The sequence below is a fragment of the Myotis davidii genome, unplaced genomic scaffold (assembly GCF_000327345.1).
Source record: "Myotis davidii unplaced genomic scaffold, ASM32734v1 scaffold170, whole genome shotgun sequence".
NCBI classification, from domain to species: Eukaryota; Metazoa; Chordata; class Mammalia; order Chiroptera; family Vespertilionidae; genus Myotis; species Myotis davidii.
In genome coordinates, this window is record NW_006282528.1 from 1,451,016 (window position 1) to 1,467,608 (window position 16,593).

At 48.8% G+C, this 16,593-nt stretch overlaps 1 protein-coding gene across 1 annotated transcript in view; it reads right to left on the bottom strand.

Annotated features, from left to right (window-relative positions):
• Positions 1-3,711, bottom strand: part of ITSN1 (intersectin 1) — a 103,849-nt gene extending 100,138 nt beyond the window's left edge. Inside the window, exons 1-3 of the mRNA XM_015560218.1 lie at positions 3,650-3,711; positions 1,505-1,597; positions 676-739 (exon numbers count right to left, since the gene is read on the bottom strand). Coding sequence (XP_015415704.1) covers positions 676-739; positions 1,505-1,597; positions 3,650-3,677 — 185 coding nt within the window. The 5' untranslated portion in view covers positions 3,678-3,711. The remainder of the gene's footprint in view (positions 1-675; positions 740-1,504; positions 1,598-3,649) is intronic.
• Between the last annotated feature and the right edge of the window lie 12,882 nt (positions 3,712-16,593).

The following is a 16,593-nucleotide window of genomic DNA, read 5'->3' on the forward strand; positions in this document are numbered from 1 at the left end:
TCTCTCTCTCCTCTCTCTCTCTCTGCTTTCTACTTAATTTTAAAAGTAATTCCAAAAAATTTTAAAAGAAATTCCTGGTTATTTGATTTCCCAAGCTCACAGTAGATCAGAGGTCGGAGCCAGGAGGCTCAGTGGTGGGAAGAGGTCTGGCAGCCAATATGCTAACAGCCCAAGAAGGAAGATAAAGCAGACACCAAAGAAGCACAGGAATGGGGTGCCATTTGGCTTCAGCATGAATATATTCATACAAAACGTATCTGCATTTCCCGGGAAAGCTTTCTATTTCGGAGCACTATTTCCTACTAACCCGTGTGTGTGTGTGTGTGTGTGTGTGTGTGTGCGCGCGCTGCCTTTTATTCAATGGAAGATACAGAGCCATTCCATTCCATAATAAAGCAAGAACTGTGGGACATTCAGATGAGAAAGGGTGAAGTTAAAACAAACTAGTGAGAAAATACCAAAATGCAGATTTCTCCACTGCAAATTCCAACTTCTTGACAGCATTATCTGGCAAATGTTACCCTTTTTTTAGTTCCACGTGACAAACCTCCTTCCCGAGTGTCTCTCTGGTGAGAAGCAGCGAGTGTCCGGCCTGGAGATGGACGGTCTCCTCCCGCAGCGTAAGAAATTCTATCCCTAGAATATTCATCTCCAGGATGTGAGGTTCCCACTTACCATATCTGTGCCAGAACAGGCTGAGGTAACCCGGATTGGAAAAAAAAGTTTCTCGCTTGATCACCTGTAAAGTAAGTGGGAAAAGTTTCAGAACAAAACAACAGCTAAACCACAGTAGATATTTTCTTACAATAATATTGCAAAACTAAGGAAGAGGCTGGTAACCCTGTGATCATGGCACTGAAATGTGATAGAAGCCAAACAGCAAGTCCACAAGGACAGGAACACCCGCCATGAGCACTGACTTCGGAGCTCAGCGCCTTAAAACCAGCATCTCAAAGGGACGGCCATTGGTGGGCGGACACTGTCGACATGAATTCATCTGCTATTAACCAGGATGGTAACAGCCACACGTGTGACAAGCACATCTGCAGGGACCCTCCAGAAAGTGAGGAGTTTGTCTCTGCTTTTTAAAAGGGTATCTGTCATTCCCGATAGCAACGATTCTTGCACTTACGGAGAATAAGTAACAACGGTTTTTAACAATCGCATCAGTGGTTAAGATTTAATAAGTTAAAAAGAACTATGAGACAAAAACAAGTCCCCAGGGAATCTAGATCTCATTTTCCTGAAAGCAAACAGGAAAGATAATAGGAAAGGCCAAGTTCAGAAGGAACTTCAGGGACACAGGAAATAAGAGAATTCCTTAAGACTGCAAACAAGGCTTGAATGCATTCTTGGAAAAGCCACTGTCACGGGGCAGGTCAAGGAGAAGGCAGATGGGTAACTATGCCCTCAGTCCTACGTAAGCCACCTTAGCTCGCTGGCAGGTTCTCCAAAATACATGCACCACTGAGAAGTGAAAATGCAAAAGTGCCAACGCAATTACCAGTGATAAATCCAGAAACTGGCTTCAAGCTATGGAACTGCTGATCGTGCTTCGCTCTCTCCTCCACGGTGATGGCCCAGACATCCAGGCTGCCTGCAGTCCGAGGAAAGACAAGGGCGTTATTGAATGATGAAGAACACGCCAGGCCCTCGCATGAACTATTCCTACTGCATGAAGAGTATGTCAACATGTTAGCAATGATTCGATACATGAGCACTGTTTGTCCTGGAAGTAATGCACACACAGCTAGAAAGTTAAGCGTAAACAGCCCTTCCCACCCAAAAAGGAACTGGCACCAATTCTGTTTATAGCAACTGTCCTATCGCCCTGTCGTTAGCGGGACTGCATGGAGATAGAGGGAGTTACTCATCGCTCACTTACACACACTTACGCAACAGACCATCCTACATGCCACAGGCGAAAGTTATGAAAGGAGCTGCGCTCAGTCAGAATCCGAGTGAGTGCGCGAACCTCCTGGGGGCGATAAAGCACTCGGGTGTTGGACTCTAGTGATGGCTGAACAACTCTCTAAATTTACAGAGAAACACTGACGTTGCACGGTGAGGATCAGTGAGTTTGACGGCTTATACACTACACCTCTCTAAGGCTATTTTTTTTAACGGCAAGCCAAAGACAATGGGATTCAGATTCTCCTTCAGCTGCAGCTGCGACTGAGCAGAAGTCCCCTCGCTTCTGAGACCTCTCTCCCTTCAGTCCTGGTCTCCTCAAAGTCACCCAAGTATGTGAGAGCCACAGGCAGAGGTTCTCAAATGTCAGACACGCCCCAGAAGGTGGGAGCAGACGCCATGTGCGTGTTCCAGGCAACGGGTGGCGATGCCCAGCACAAAGCCTCGTGTCTGGACACCGCCAACCCTGCCAGGGCGTCTGCGCTGGCAGCGGCAGGTGGCGGCGGTTCGCTCGGTCGCGGGAGACAGACTACTGAACAGTTGGGTGCCCAGCACTGGGCTAGGCATCGGGGTGGAGCGGGGGCGGTTCTGACCTGGTCCCTCCCTCCCCGGCCTGATAGTCCTGTTTGTTCTGGAAGGGCTGTTTACTGCCCTGTGAGAAGTAAGCCAAAAACACACAACAAATAAAAAAGGAATTAAAGGCGGACAAAATCAAAACCCAAGATAAATAACACGAATGGTTTGGGAAACGTTGCCGACTTCCTTCTGGACTGGAGTCCCACAGGGACTTCACAGGTGGGCCCAGCATGGCCTCTCTCCACGGTGACCACACGGACAGCAGCGCGGGCCATCAGCGTGGCACCTGCTCTTAGAAAGAATCCTTAGCCAGTGAGCAGAAATAATTGTTCCACACGTTCCTAATAAAGTTAGGAAAAGTCACCCAACAACACATTTCATGCAGAGCGATAGGATGTTTTAAGCAGATAAAGTGAAACAAATAAAAGTGTCACTTCAGCCCTAACCGGTTTGGCTCAGTGGGTAGAGCGTCGGCCTGTGGACTGAAGGGTCCCAGGTTTGAGTCCAGTCAAGGGCAGGTACCTTGGTTCCAGGCACATCCCCAGTAGGAGATGTGCAGGAGGCAACTGATCGATGTTTCTCGCTTGTCAATATTTCTAACTCTCTATTCCTCTCCCTTCCATTCCGTAAAAAATCAATAAAATATATATATTTTTAAAAAGTGTCACACTTCACATCCAGGCTTCAGAAACAGTACAGAATCAGTGACCCGGTCACCTCAACAAATAAACTGCAAAGGCGACCCAGGGACGGAGGGAGACCCGGGCGCTAACTGCAGCGCACACACCTGTTTGGATCCAATCTGAACAAACCCCAGCCAACAGCCGCCGGCTAACAGCCTCACTGCCATCAGGCATTGCTATAAACGTGCAGGGATACTAATGGCATTGAATTATACCTGTAGAAGTGTTATCTTTTAGAAACATGTATAAAGTACTTGTGAATGAAATGATTTGATGCCTCAGAGTTGCTTCTAAAGAATCCAGATGGAACAATATTGGCCATGGGCTGCTCATCACTGAAACTCTGGGATGAGCACATGTAAGATGGGTTCATTATATTATTCCCTTACTTATGTGTACATCTGAAATTTGCCACAATACTAAGTTATTAATACATGGTTCCAAAATACATTTAAAAAGGAGGACCTTTGAAAACTTACCACCAAAAGGCGTTGGAAACTGAGCCATGGTTCTGTTACTTCTACCTTGCTAATCGACGCCTGTAATTGAAATAAAACATTTAAGTTTGTGAAAACTTCATTCTTATATACTTATAAACACACTAGCATGCTGTTTCTTTAATGATCAGAAGACCGATTCCGATACCGGAGCTAGAGTTCAGCACCATAAGTGAAAGCTACCACTAAGGGGCTCATTCATTCATTCATTCATGCTCTGCAGATTCTTAACGTCAATGGGCACGGGAAATGTTGGTGAAAGACTGTGGCAACAGGAAGCTAGCTATCCGTCTGGTGAGCTCTCCCATGAGCCCAGGAGGCCTTTGTTACTTCTACGTGTATCTTTTTCTTCGCCATCCACATATACTAGCCCATCTGCCTGGTGGTTCTAACAGCAACTCTTTAAAGAGCACTGAGCACATGCTGCCCACTGACCCAGGTGACTCATCCGTCTCAGCGCGTTTCACGGCCACAGCTCCGAGAGCAGGTCCTGCATCTACCCCCCCTCCCCCCAAAAACCGGGGCGACGTGATCACAGAAGTGCCTGCCACACACGCGGGGACGGGCTGGATCTGAGCAGGGCTCCACCCACGGGAACAGTCCGCAATTAGGCCCCGTGAGCAATGCTTATCACACTAACGTCTGCAGACATGGAGCACACCCCAGGCAAAGCCCCCCAGCCACTGTCCACGCAGGGCCACGTGGACCAAGCAGTCCTCCTCCTCGACCGGAAACTCCCCGCTCGCTGGGCGTGTGGCCCGGCCCCGCACAGGGTCCACTCCTCGTTCCCTCTCCCACTCTGACCTGGGATCCCTGCCCGGGCGGCGGTTTTAACTCCCCAGCTCTTTCTGGCTCTCCGCTCTTTCTTCCTGCTACTGCCGCCGCCTTTGTTTCCCCTTTGGCGGCACCATGTCTTCCGCCCCCGTTTTGCCCTTTAGCTCTCTTCTGTTTCTGGCATCACGGGACCCTTTGCTGGCTGCTTTAGGCCCCCCCGCACCGGGGACCTGGGCGCTCCTGCCTACGGAGCACGAGGCACCAAGCGACACGAGGCCCCGAGCAAAGGCGCAGAAGCTGAGCGTGGGCGGCAGGTGCGTGGATCGACAGGCTCCTCCACACGGTGAGAGGCCCCCCGTCACTTTCCACTGGAGACCTCCAAAGGCCAGTGCAGGGGGTGTCACTGAAGCTGTTTAGCTCTGCCAGCGAGAAAGCCGTGAAGGGGAGGGGGAGAGGGAACAGTGAAACTGGTGATGCTGGGCGGGTGAAGGGAGAAGGTGACAGACGTTCCCCAAAAGAGTCCAGTGCAGAGCAAGACCCTCGAGAACACAAATCTACAAATGCAAACCCTCCACACACAGTGCAAATGGATCTCAGCCACGTAAGGAACGGGACGAGAGGACACTAACGAGATTATCCCGGAAGTGCAAGATTAGCGTTTGAAAACAATTAACGTAACTTGCCATATTTACAGAACACAGCAGAAAACCCGTTTGGTTTGACAAATATGGGAAAAAGCTTTTTGATAAAAACTCTACATCCAATAATAATAAAAACTCTCAGAAAGCGAGGATTAGTAGGAAAGTTGTTGAAACAAAAATTCCTCAAACATGAAATTCTCAAAAGCTGAGACAACTGGGGAAAGTCTAAGCATCAGTATGTTTAATGGTCCCTCTTCTTCTCATTTAGGATCAGGTGCCCAACTCCTTCCAGCCGCACTTGGAAACAAGCCTGTCTACGCTCAGAGCCCCGCCCCCCAGAGCCTAGTCGCTCCCCAGGAGGTGTCATGCCCACGGACACCCAGCGCTGTTCATCCAGCACATTCCACAACAGGCGCGTGCCAGGGACTTTCATCTCATCAAAGCATTGAAGATTATCTTAAAAGGTCTGATTTTTAAGTTCTTATCTTATTCCAGTGGCATCTGTTTTTTCAGTTTTATAAGCATGTAATAGTTTACCCATTGGTACAGTACGATCTTTAACATGCAGAAGAGATGAATGGATTGTGTTTTCCAGTCGGAGAGCAACACGCCTTCTGTGAACACGGAACAACAGCACGTGCGCTCCTTTGCCGATGGGCGGACTGTGCTGCTCTCTTCAGTTCCCCTTACAATGTGGGGACGCCCCCAGTCGCCACCTCAGCAGCGTTCATATGAAATCAGTGCTGTACACCCTCAATATGTGCAGCTTCTAGTTGTCAATTATGCTTCGATAAGCTGGGGGGGGGGGCTTACAATTAAATAGGGGATAGAAATGCACATCAAAGAATCTGTGTGTGTGTGTGTCTGTGTCTGTGAGTGTACACAGAAAGGGCCATTAGCAGCAAGCAATGTAGACGTGGAAGCAACAAATGATAAACCAAAACTTTATGAAATGCTTGCTAACACATTTGGGCTGTGTCAGTCCATGCAAGTCTGCGAACAACCTGTGGGATAAATAACATCACCGTCCCACCTTACAGGTGTGGGGGCCAGGGCAACAGCTGACACAACCATTCAACGGCAGACGAGGGAGCCAGCCTGTGGGGACTGAGACATGCAGGGGACACGCAGGACGCAGTCAGCCTGGTCGCCCCGCCAGGGTGGAGCTGGGGGTGGGAGGCACCGCTCCAAGCCACAGAAGCCTGGAAAGCAAAACGGAGGAAAAGGGAAACCAAGTGTGCGCCACAGCAGGCCACAGAGGAAGCTGAAAGGGGAGTAAGTGTAAGCATTTTGCCATCTAAGTCCAAAGAGCTTTTACTTCTTGTACAAAAAAGCTAAGCTTCCTCAAGTGTAAATAAGCATTTACTGAACGAAAGTTGGAAGACACACACACACACACACACACACACACACGCACGGCCAGTGGGCTCAGTGGTTAGAGTGCCGGTTCCCAGTCAAGGGCGCGTACCTCACTTGCGGGCTCGATCCCAGCCCCAGTCTGGGAACATGCCAGAGGCAACTAATCGATGTGTGTCTCTTGCATCAATGTTTCTCTCCCCCTTCTCCCTCCCCTCCACTCTCTCTAAAAAAACACACCAAAATACAAACTAAAACTAAAGTGAGCGAAGGCAGGAACTCCACCCATTGCTAGGACTGCGACAGGATAAGGTGGGTCCACGGCAGCGAAGACAATCAGAACACAAGAGCTGCCTAGAGCGGGGCGGAGAAGGGCACCTTCTGGGCCCGGGCCCTGCTGCCCGGGAGAAGCAGGCAGGCAGGACGCTGCCCAGCAGGAGGGTGGCGGGTCAGCAGGATCGGCTGATACCATGGGGGAGGGGCTCCTTTGGAGTTCTTACAGGCAGACCAGGCAGCCATCCACCAGCTTGGGATTTATATTTCCATTCAGCCTTTTCCCTATAAATATACTATCGTTTCCCTCTTTTGCACACTTTACATTATAATGCATTCTTAAAACCTTTCATAGCCCTCGCCACTTTGGCTCAGTGGATAGTGCGTCAGCCTGTGGACTAAAGAGTCCTGGGTTCGATTCCAGCCAAGGGCACATGCCCAGGTTGTGGGCTCGATCCCCTGTAGGGGGCGTGCAGGAGGCAGCCAATCAATGATTCCCTTTCATCATGGATGTTTCTATCTCTCTCTCCCTCTCCCTTCCTCTCTGAAAGCAATAAAAATATTAAATTTAAAAAAACCTTTATAAACATTAATTTTTAGAGTGAGGCAAACACTCCTATACTTATATATAAAAAATAGAAAAACAGACTAAATATTGAGCAATCAAGAGACAGGTAAAGAGTAGTACTTTTTAAAACTTTGGATAAATGTTAGGATCTTTAAGCCAAAAGCTAAACTATGTTTGAGAAGTCTTTAATCTTCCTTCATTTCAGCTTCAGAAAGGAAAGCTAATTATAGAAACCTAAAGGAATGCTGATCCTTAATTTCAGCATTTACACTAAAATCCCAAATGTGGACATATTTAGAGAAGACCTCTGAAAATGTGTATTTATAAAACAACTATGCGAGATGAAATGAGGGATTTCGAATACATAATCATTCACACAAAAAAGGAATCTTTACAATTATTTAACTCAAATAATTAGCAGGTTTCTAATCTACCCAAAGAGGGCTAGTTTAGGATTAATGACCTAAAGCCCAAGAGAAATTCTGAACATACATTAAACTGCTTTTCCCTGAATCACTGCCCATCCATTCTCCCACAGCACCCTGAAATCCTCCTCCATAAATCAGACACAAGCCGAGGCTGCAGGAGGAGGGGGCCCAGCGGGGGGCACAGAGCACTGGGCCCAAGACTGAGGATGCACTCTCGGGAGAAGGTATTTCACCTACTCCCCTTCACGGTGTCCCTTCCCAACAGTCAGGCTAATTTATTTATGTGAAATAGCTTTTGATGGTATAAGGCAGTGGTCGGCAAACTGCGGCCCCTTGAGTATGGCTCTTCCACAAAATACCACGTCCGGGTGAGCACATACAGTGCAATTGAAACTTCGTGGCCACACTCAAGGGGCCAAAGAGCCGCATGTGGCTCACGAGCCACAGTTTAACAACCACTGGTAGAAGGTAATTAACTTTAAATTCATTTCTCATAAAGAAATGTTTTTAAACTTTTTATTTTAAAGTTATTCAATAGGTTTAGTTTTAGACTAAAGGACCTACAGGATAGGAGGTACAGACTAGAAACTTTAAACATCTAAAAATTCGGCATCAATAAAATTGAGGGGAAAGAAAGGAACAGAAATGTGGAAACGTGAGAAAACTGAAAACATACACATATTTTAAATACCCAAAAGGGTATAAAAATATCCTCGGAAACATTAAAATAAAGCACACACTAGCCCACCGGTGCCACTCAGCGGCTGAGCACAGACCCTTGAACCCACGGGTCCCGGTTTGATTCCCAGGTTGTGGCTCGATCCACAGGTGGGGGACGCGCAGGAGGCAGCCGGTCGATGTCCCTCTCCCATGGAAGTTCCTATTCTCTATCTTCTCCCTTCCTCTCTCTCTAAAATCAATAAAGACATGTTAAACTTTTTTAAAGAGCGCGCTCTAGTCTTATCATGATGCTGTCTGAGACTTCAGAGTTGAGAGTCTGGATTTAGGTGCGAGCCTACCCACCTTTACCCGGATCGAGGATAAAAACTAAAGGCCTCCTTCACAAAGAACCACTGCTGCCCAATGTTGTTTCCTCTTGGAGGCCTTTACATCTCTAAAAACTCAAAAATCTGGAAGGAAATCACTTTTTATTTCAGACAGAGTCTGGAAGGAGTAGAAACGAGAAGAGCCTGGGCCTGCGTTGCAGCCACTGCGCTGTGTGGGGGGACACACAAGGGCAGGGGGTGCACAGAGCTCCTTGGAAACACAGAGAAAAGGTGCCGAGAGCCAAGCAGGACACGGACAAAGGGACTGACAAACCAAACAGAGGCCAAGCTGCTCAGTGCCCGGCTGTGTCCGCAGCCCGGGCCCCTGCGGCCTCTCCATGTGCTGCTGTGGGAAGTGGAGCGAGATGACCTGCAAGGGATGTCCAGCCTGGTCACAGGAGGTTTTCAACTGCGTGAGGGACAAAGACGCCCCCCCGACCCATAGACCCTTAGGACTCAGTTCAAAGAGAACACTGCCGTGAACGCGCAAACGTCCTCCCAGAGAAAGCGGCACCCCTCCCGGTTTCTGCTGGGGGGGAGGGAGGGGAGGCAGGGCCGAGTGGAGAAGGGCACGGGTCAGGAGCGACCATGGCGAGCAGTCACTGCCAGGCCCGGCTGCCAGCACGTCACTTGGCAACACTTGCTGGCATTTCAGACTGGCGGGCCCATGAACTGCTTACGTTCCACAAAGAGGAGCACCGGGGTCTCCACCCGCTCAGCCCCCACGCAGGGCCTCCCTCCCTTCTCCTCAATGGCCCTGACTCCGCTAGCTGCACAGGAGGGAGAACTCATCAGGGAGCCGGCAAACCAAAGCGTAGCTACCGTGTTGCATCAGGCACAGAAACATAGGAAAGCCCGGCTTCCAAGGAGTGGAAATCAGCGCCCCTCTTTGAAGGTATTCCCACCTGGACGCCAACTGCAAGGAGCAAGTCACTAAGAGGGTCTGTCTAAACGACCACAGCACAGGCGGAGAGCCACCCATAGGCTTCAATAACATAAACGAGGGGCTGTGTTTCTTCCAGAAGGTTCCATTTCAAGAGGGTCATTAAGAATAAAACAGTAGCTCAAGGTACTGAAAGCTAAAAAGTAAATAACGGAGAAAGCAGGTAACCCCGAACCAAATACCAAGCAATAATTTTAAGAAACACTGAGTGGGAAAAGGTCAGTTCAGATCAAAATTTTATTTTAAATCTAAAACTTATGGAACTTCAAGATTATCAGCCAAATTAATAATGAAGCTGTATAATTTTAACCTATTTCAACTCACAAACTTCCAATGCCTTCTCAAATAGAAATTTTTAAGTGAGCAAAAACTCAGAATTTCACGAGTAATGAAAACCCTTATGTTATCACATGAAGTGTGCAATGAGCTAGGCAACGGGCACAAATGCCATCTGTGCGATGTGGGTTTATATGGTCAGACACACACACACAAAAAAAAAATGATCTGAAGGGTTTCTTTCTTTCAAATAACTGATTTTTCAACAATTACAAGGCACATGCACACTTAAGGCAAACATTAAAAATGAACATCCACACTGCAGCGCGGGGATCCTTCCACCACCTTTTCTCCGGGTAATTACTGTACCCTCCATTACAGCCAGCACCACACCCAGGCTTCTCGGCCGCCTTGGGAACCGGGGTCAGGGCGGGCGGGAGAAGTTCAGAGAAAGCCTCCAGCTCTAGGAAAGAAGTCAGGACGTGACTCGGGAAGCAGCAGCTGCGCAAGCAGACCTGCCCCTCTGCAAGAGTCCGCCTGCATAGGGTACACCCGCTCGGCCACCGGGCCACAGCTGCACCCGGAGGCAGTCAGCGAGTCTACAGGTCACGGTGAAGAGGTGAGGCACACGCATGCTCCATGAAAAACCACCGTCCAAGTACATGTAACATGCTCTCCGTGTGAACATATTCACCAAAATAAACCCGCTGCCGGTGAGCCTGGTAACAAACACACCCCGAGGCCCCGGCCTCACTGCCCATCTCTGACCTCCTCCAGCCACGGCCCACCCTGGACCACACGGCAGCTACCCCGCCCGTCCCCACACCTCCCGCTGCCCGCAGGGGGAACTCAAAGGAGATGATCAGGAGATAAAGGAAGTCCACACGCTACATACTGATCGGATCCAACACTGAGGGGATGCGGCTGAAGATACCTCCTAACTGTGAAGAACGGGAAGGAACGCGGAGAGCCTTCCTGCAGAACCAAGGAAGGTCGGTGTCATGAGTGAGCGAAAAGGACATCGCAGCCATTAACAGGACCAGCCGCGCCCTGCGAGGTGACCAGGCCTCCCACGCAGCGCGCAGGGCGGCGTTTGTCACCGCTGGGAAGTGTCGGGACTAAGAAACCCGTTGGATAACATGGGCATCGCTAACCACCACACAGACTGCAGCCAACAGGAAACCCGGCCGCCTGAGAGGCCCATTCAGAGCTTCAGGCTCAAGTCACGTGACTGAGATACACGAACTATATTTAAGCCCAAGAGAAAAAGAGAAAAGCTGAACAGATTCCTGGTGGCCACTTACTGAGGGTTTTGTTTTGCTGTTGTTTTGTAAGGAGACCCAGTGTGCCATTAAGACACAGAGTAGAAGCCTGGAAGCTTCTGTTAAAATCATGAATACCCTGGGATCGGGAATAAAGTTGAAAAGGAGGAAATCCAGATTTCCTCAATTTTGTATCTTCTTTAAAAAGGTTTTAGCTTCTCATAATATAACACTTTTGTAGAAGCCGGATTTTATGCTCAAACTGTGGCTTATGATTCATTTATGGAGAATTCCGATTGAGGCACGTTTGCACAACTAAAGGTGGCTGCATTTAATTTAAATATGTGAAATCCAGGAGAGCTATTGTTACAATTCCAAAAAGCATGCAAACGATTTCTGAAAAGATAACTATTGTTACTGAAGGGAAGTAAAGTTCATTCATTTAATATTTTCACTGATTAATATTCATGTAGATGCAGACATTATAAAACGAACCTTTCATTCCCTCTCTGACAAAGCTTTTCTTATTTCCTTTATACCCCAACTTTTGAAATGAATCTTATAAAGTTTTTGAGAAAAGGGAAATTTTACTTGGGAGTTTGAACCAATTTACTTAAAGGCAACCCAACTTGGAAAGCTCACCACAAAGGAATGAAGTGAGGCCTCAAAATAAGTGAGTTTATTATTGCAGATTTCCTATCTCCCGGGATAGCAGAGGCCTCACACTGCTGGTGGGCGGGTAACAGCCACACCCTCCCTCCGGAGAGCGAGCGCATGCGGCAGACAGGCACCGAGAGGAGAGGATGCCCGCCGGCGTGGCTCAGTGGTTGAGCATCGACCTATGAGCCAGGAGGTCACAGTTCGATATATATATACATACTAAGTATAGAACTTTCTATAAGGTATTATGTCCGCCAAGTTTTTGTTTTTAAAAAATACAACCCTGAGCCAACTGAGCAGGTGGCTCAGTTGGTTGGAGCATCGTCCCACACACCAAAAGGTTGCAGTTCAGTTCCCGTCAGGGCACACGCCTAGGTTTAGGGTTCAATCCCCAGTTGAGGCAACTGATGGCTGTTTCTCTTAATTCAATGTTTGTTTCTTTCTCTCCCTTCCTCTCTCTCTAAAAATCGATAAAAATATAACCTCAGGTGCGGATTGAAAAAAAAGTTCACTGAAAGAAAATACACCAAAACATTAACACTTGCATATAAAGTGTTGTAACATTTAAACTTGTGCGATTCAACTACTGGCCTATACATTGGATCTAGTGCAAGAACCTTGCAATCGCCCCCAGGACTGTGAAGCCCAGAGGGACGCCGCCGCCTGAGGGAGAGCAAGCCTCTCCGACCGACACCGCGCAGAGTGGGACTAAACCAGGAGCCGGACCGAACTCCTGCGGGGCGGCCTTCTGGACCAGGACAGCGTGACGGCATGGGCGAGGCCCCACGGACGGTCCCGGGGCCGCGAGGACGGTCGCCCGGAGCTCTGAGTGCAGGAATGTCAACGGGATGAGAAGACGGAGAGAGCTGTCCAGGGGCCAGAACCCAGCGGCGGAGGCAGAGCCACACGTGTGACCCTAAGAGCCGACCTGGTGCTAACGAGGCCCCTCTACACACACCGCTCCGGAGCACCACACGAGCTGCCTAACTTTTATGTTTCTTGGACAGCTGGGTGAAACGGTCACATTTCACTCACCGCCAATTTGTAAAGCTTACTGATAACTCCGCATATTTGAAGAGTTCTGCATAGATACACCTTACTGGTTACTGGTTAAAGCACCTTCTATGTTCAGAACATCTGAAGTCCTAAGGTTTACACTGTGTTCCTTCTGTGGCTATCTTTCAATAGGTAAGATGCAGAAATCCAAGTGACAAACGCTATCGTGCTGAATACCTATCAGGCCATCCGATGGGAAATTACCAAAAGGAGACGGCGGGGTGGGGGCATTCTGCTAAGTGACCTAACAGATTTGGGGTGTGAATCTCAGGCCATCGACGGAAAGCCAGCAGACACCGTTATAGCTGAACAGTCACACCAACTACTTGACGTTCTCATCGCGCTAACATGCAAATGGCACTCTGCGTTGCAACCTGAGCATGTTGCTCCGTGGAAGCCACGGGCTGCGGGGCAGCACCCACGGCAAGGCCCCGGGTCACGCTATGACAGAGGCCGCCTTTTCACACGAGCTCAGGGAGCCCAGCCGGGCCGCTGGGCACAGTCCGGGGGTGACCCGGGGCGCAGGCCATCGGATGGAAAGCCAGCAGGCACCCAGCTCGGCACTCACCGGCTGTGGCCGCCTCTGTGAGCGGCTCAGACTCTCTAAGCTTGAGTTCTTCATCTCCCAAATGCAGGTCACAGTGGTATCTAACGTGAAACTTTAGGCAAAGGCTCTCTCATCGCTTCAGCCTGCTCAGCCCGTTTTAGCAAGAATCTCGCTCAGTCAGAGAAGCCCAGGCCCCTGACATCTAATCATACTCGGTATCTGATCAAGTTCCTCATCCCCAACCTTTCATATTTACACCAAATCCTGTGAGGTCATTTGGCAGAATGCCCTACCCTGGCCGTCTCCCCTTAGTCATTTCCATCCACGGACCCGCTTGCCTGCTCCCTGCCTATAAACCCCACTTCTTGTACTCAGAGTTGAGCCCCTCTCCTCCATGGCAACAGCCTCGAATAAAGTCTTCCTATCATTGTAACCCGTGTCAGTATCATTTCTCTTTAGCAACAAGGAGAATTCACTGAGTTTTACTCTACAAGGAGCAGTGCCTTGCGGATTTCCTCTATGTCCCCGGGGCATGCTGTAATCTCACAACTAGCGCCACTGCAGCTACCTGTTCGCTGTTTCTTGGACAAGACCGTGGTCCCTTCAGAGTGTAAGACTTCTTCTTTTTTTTTCCTTAATATGTTTTAATTGACTTCAGAGAGAGAGGGAGAGAGAGAGAGAGACATCATGATGAGAGAATCATGGATCGGCTGCCTCCTGAAGGCCCCACACTGGGGATGGAGCCCGCAACCCGGGCCTGTGCCCTGACCAGGAATCGAACTGTGACCTCCTGGTTCATAGGTCAACACTCAACCACTGAGCCACGCTGATCGGGCAAGACTCCATTTTAAATTCCCAGCACCTTTAACATGGTTTGGCCCCTTGTAGCCCCCAAGCACTGTGTCCTGAGTGAATGGCTGTAGAACGAGTGAAGGAGGAAGCTCTGGGAATTCCGCGTGGCCACTCGGCCGCCTTCGGGGGTCACCTGCATAAACTGGGGAGTCTTTCCCAGTCGGATTCCTGCTACTGTGTGTCCTACAAATGTTCAGGAAGCATTTCAATTCTCCAAAGTGGCAAACAACAGATTATGATTTTGAAAGTTGATGCTGGCCCCCAGATGTCGCAAGGAATACAACACAAACGAGCCAGTTCCCTAAGCCGCACGGTATGACAGCAGCCATGTGACCTGCAAATCGATGACCTGCAGTTCCGACAGAAACACGGTCCAACTAGGAAGCCAAGGCTGAAGCGTGGCCTTTCAAGAAAAAGGCTCTGAAGTGAAATGGGTAATCACATTCCAGAAACTTCTATTCTGGAAGCAAAAGTCAAAATGCTTACAAGGTTTCTCTTTATCTGCACACAGCACAAGTTTTACTTAGAAGCAGACTTTATTTAGTTGGCCTTAACATCAAACAAATTCAGTGTAACATCAGAGGCTTTCTTATTTTCTTTGCTCAGGACCAAAGTATGGTATTACTGTTTCCTAAGGACCTTGTAAAAGCAAGGCAGTTATCACAGGAGGCCAACTCAAGTGTGATGTCACACATTTTATAAGCCACCTGCGACTGCCCCTACCTGAGTGTTTGGAATGCTGTCCTCATCAAGTCATCCTGTTTGTTCTTAAAAGCTCATTTGTTTCGCCAGGCTGGCGGGCTCAATGGTTGAGAGTCGTCCTATGAACCAGGAGATCATGGTTCGATTCCCAGTCAGCAGGCTTGATCCCCAGTGGGGGGCATGCAGGAGGCAGCCAATCAATAATTCTCTCTCATCACTGATGTTTCTCTCTTTCTCGCCCTCTCTCTCCCCCTTCCTCTCTGAAATCAATAAAAATATATTTTTTAAAAAAGCTAATTTGTTTCCAAATGTAACAGAAACCGACCCTCTGAGTAGGACGACGTAATAAGGTAACCAAGAAGACACCCTGAGAAAGAGTCCTGATCCCTGAAAAATACTACCCCAACCCTGAGGGCCCAGGTTCTGTCAACCAGAAACATCAAAACTTACAAGTATCACAGACCATCTCATTACGTGAAAAACTGCCGCAAGCATCCCCATGAGGCTGGGAAATTCTTAACTACTATGTTTAAAATTCTTCAACCTAGCTAAGTGTAAGGTTGACTAAATATTGTTAGGAATAAAAGAAAATGAATATCCTGCAAAATACACACGATGTATGTCCTAATTTTTTTTCAAACAATTCAACCCAAACCAGGTAAAGAAAACAATTCCACCCAGAAACACACAATGGGAGCCCAGGAAAACTGGGGAGCCTAGTGGTCCAGCCCTAGTCTCAGATCAGTTCACTGTGGCTCATGCACATAATGGAAGGACTTCATCCAGACTGGATTAGGCAGCGCTAACCTTCCCTGACAGTTCAGGTATAAAATAGCCAAGATGGAAATAAGACCAGAACTGAGCTCAAGGCAGCCAGCAACAAGCACACTGGTTCAGAATGCCCAGCACAGACGGGACGCCAGTAACTCAAGCCGGGAGTGGAGAGGCCGGAAGGCTACACAGGCGAGCACTTAGCACACTCCAGTTCCCGGCCATTAACGCGGCGTCTCTCCACACTCAACACTGTGTGCTAAACACAGGACCAAGAACGCTCTTACTAGTTACAGCGTCGCAGACACTAAAAGCCTCAAGACAAATTGAAAGCATGTATTAGAAAAGACAAAAAGCAACACGTTTCAAGTGTCAAAACCACAAATCAAGAAAAATGAAGTGTTAATAACACCTTGCTGTCTGTTTGTTTATTTACTTACTTATTTAATTACTTATTTATTTACTATTTAAGCCAGTGAAGTGGGCCGTAGGAGTGGCGAAGGAACGCAGACACCTGCAGCTGGCTGGGATCAGTTAGTTGTGAGACACCTCGGCACTCGGCCCAGCCTATTATTTACTTTTTGTCCATTGATTTTAGAGACAGAGGAAGGGAGAGGGACTGATCGGTGGCCTCCTGGACCTGCCTGGACCGCGCGGGATGAAACCCATCACTTGGGCCTGCGCCCTGAATGGGCACCAAGTTGCCACCCTCTGGTGCACGGGACGTGACGTGGCGCTCCAACCAACGGAGCGCGGGGCCCAGGCAGTAGG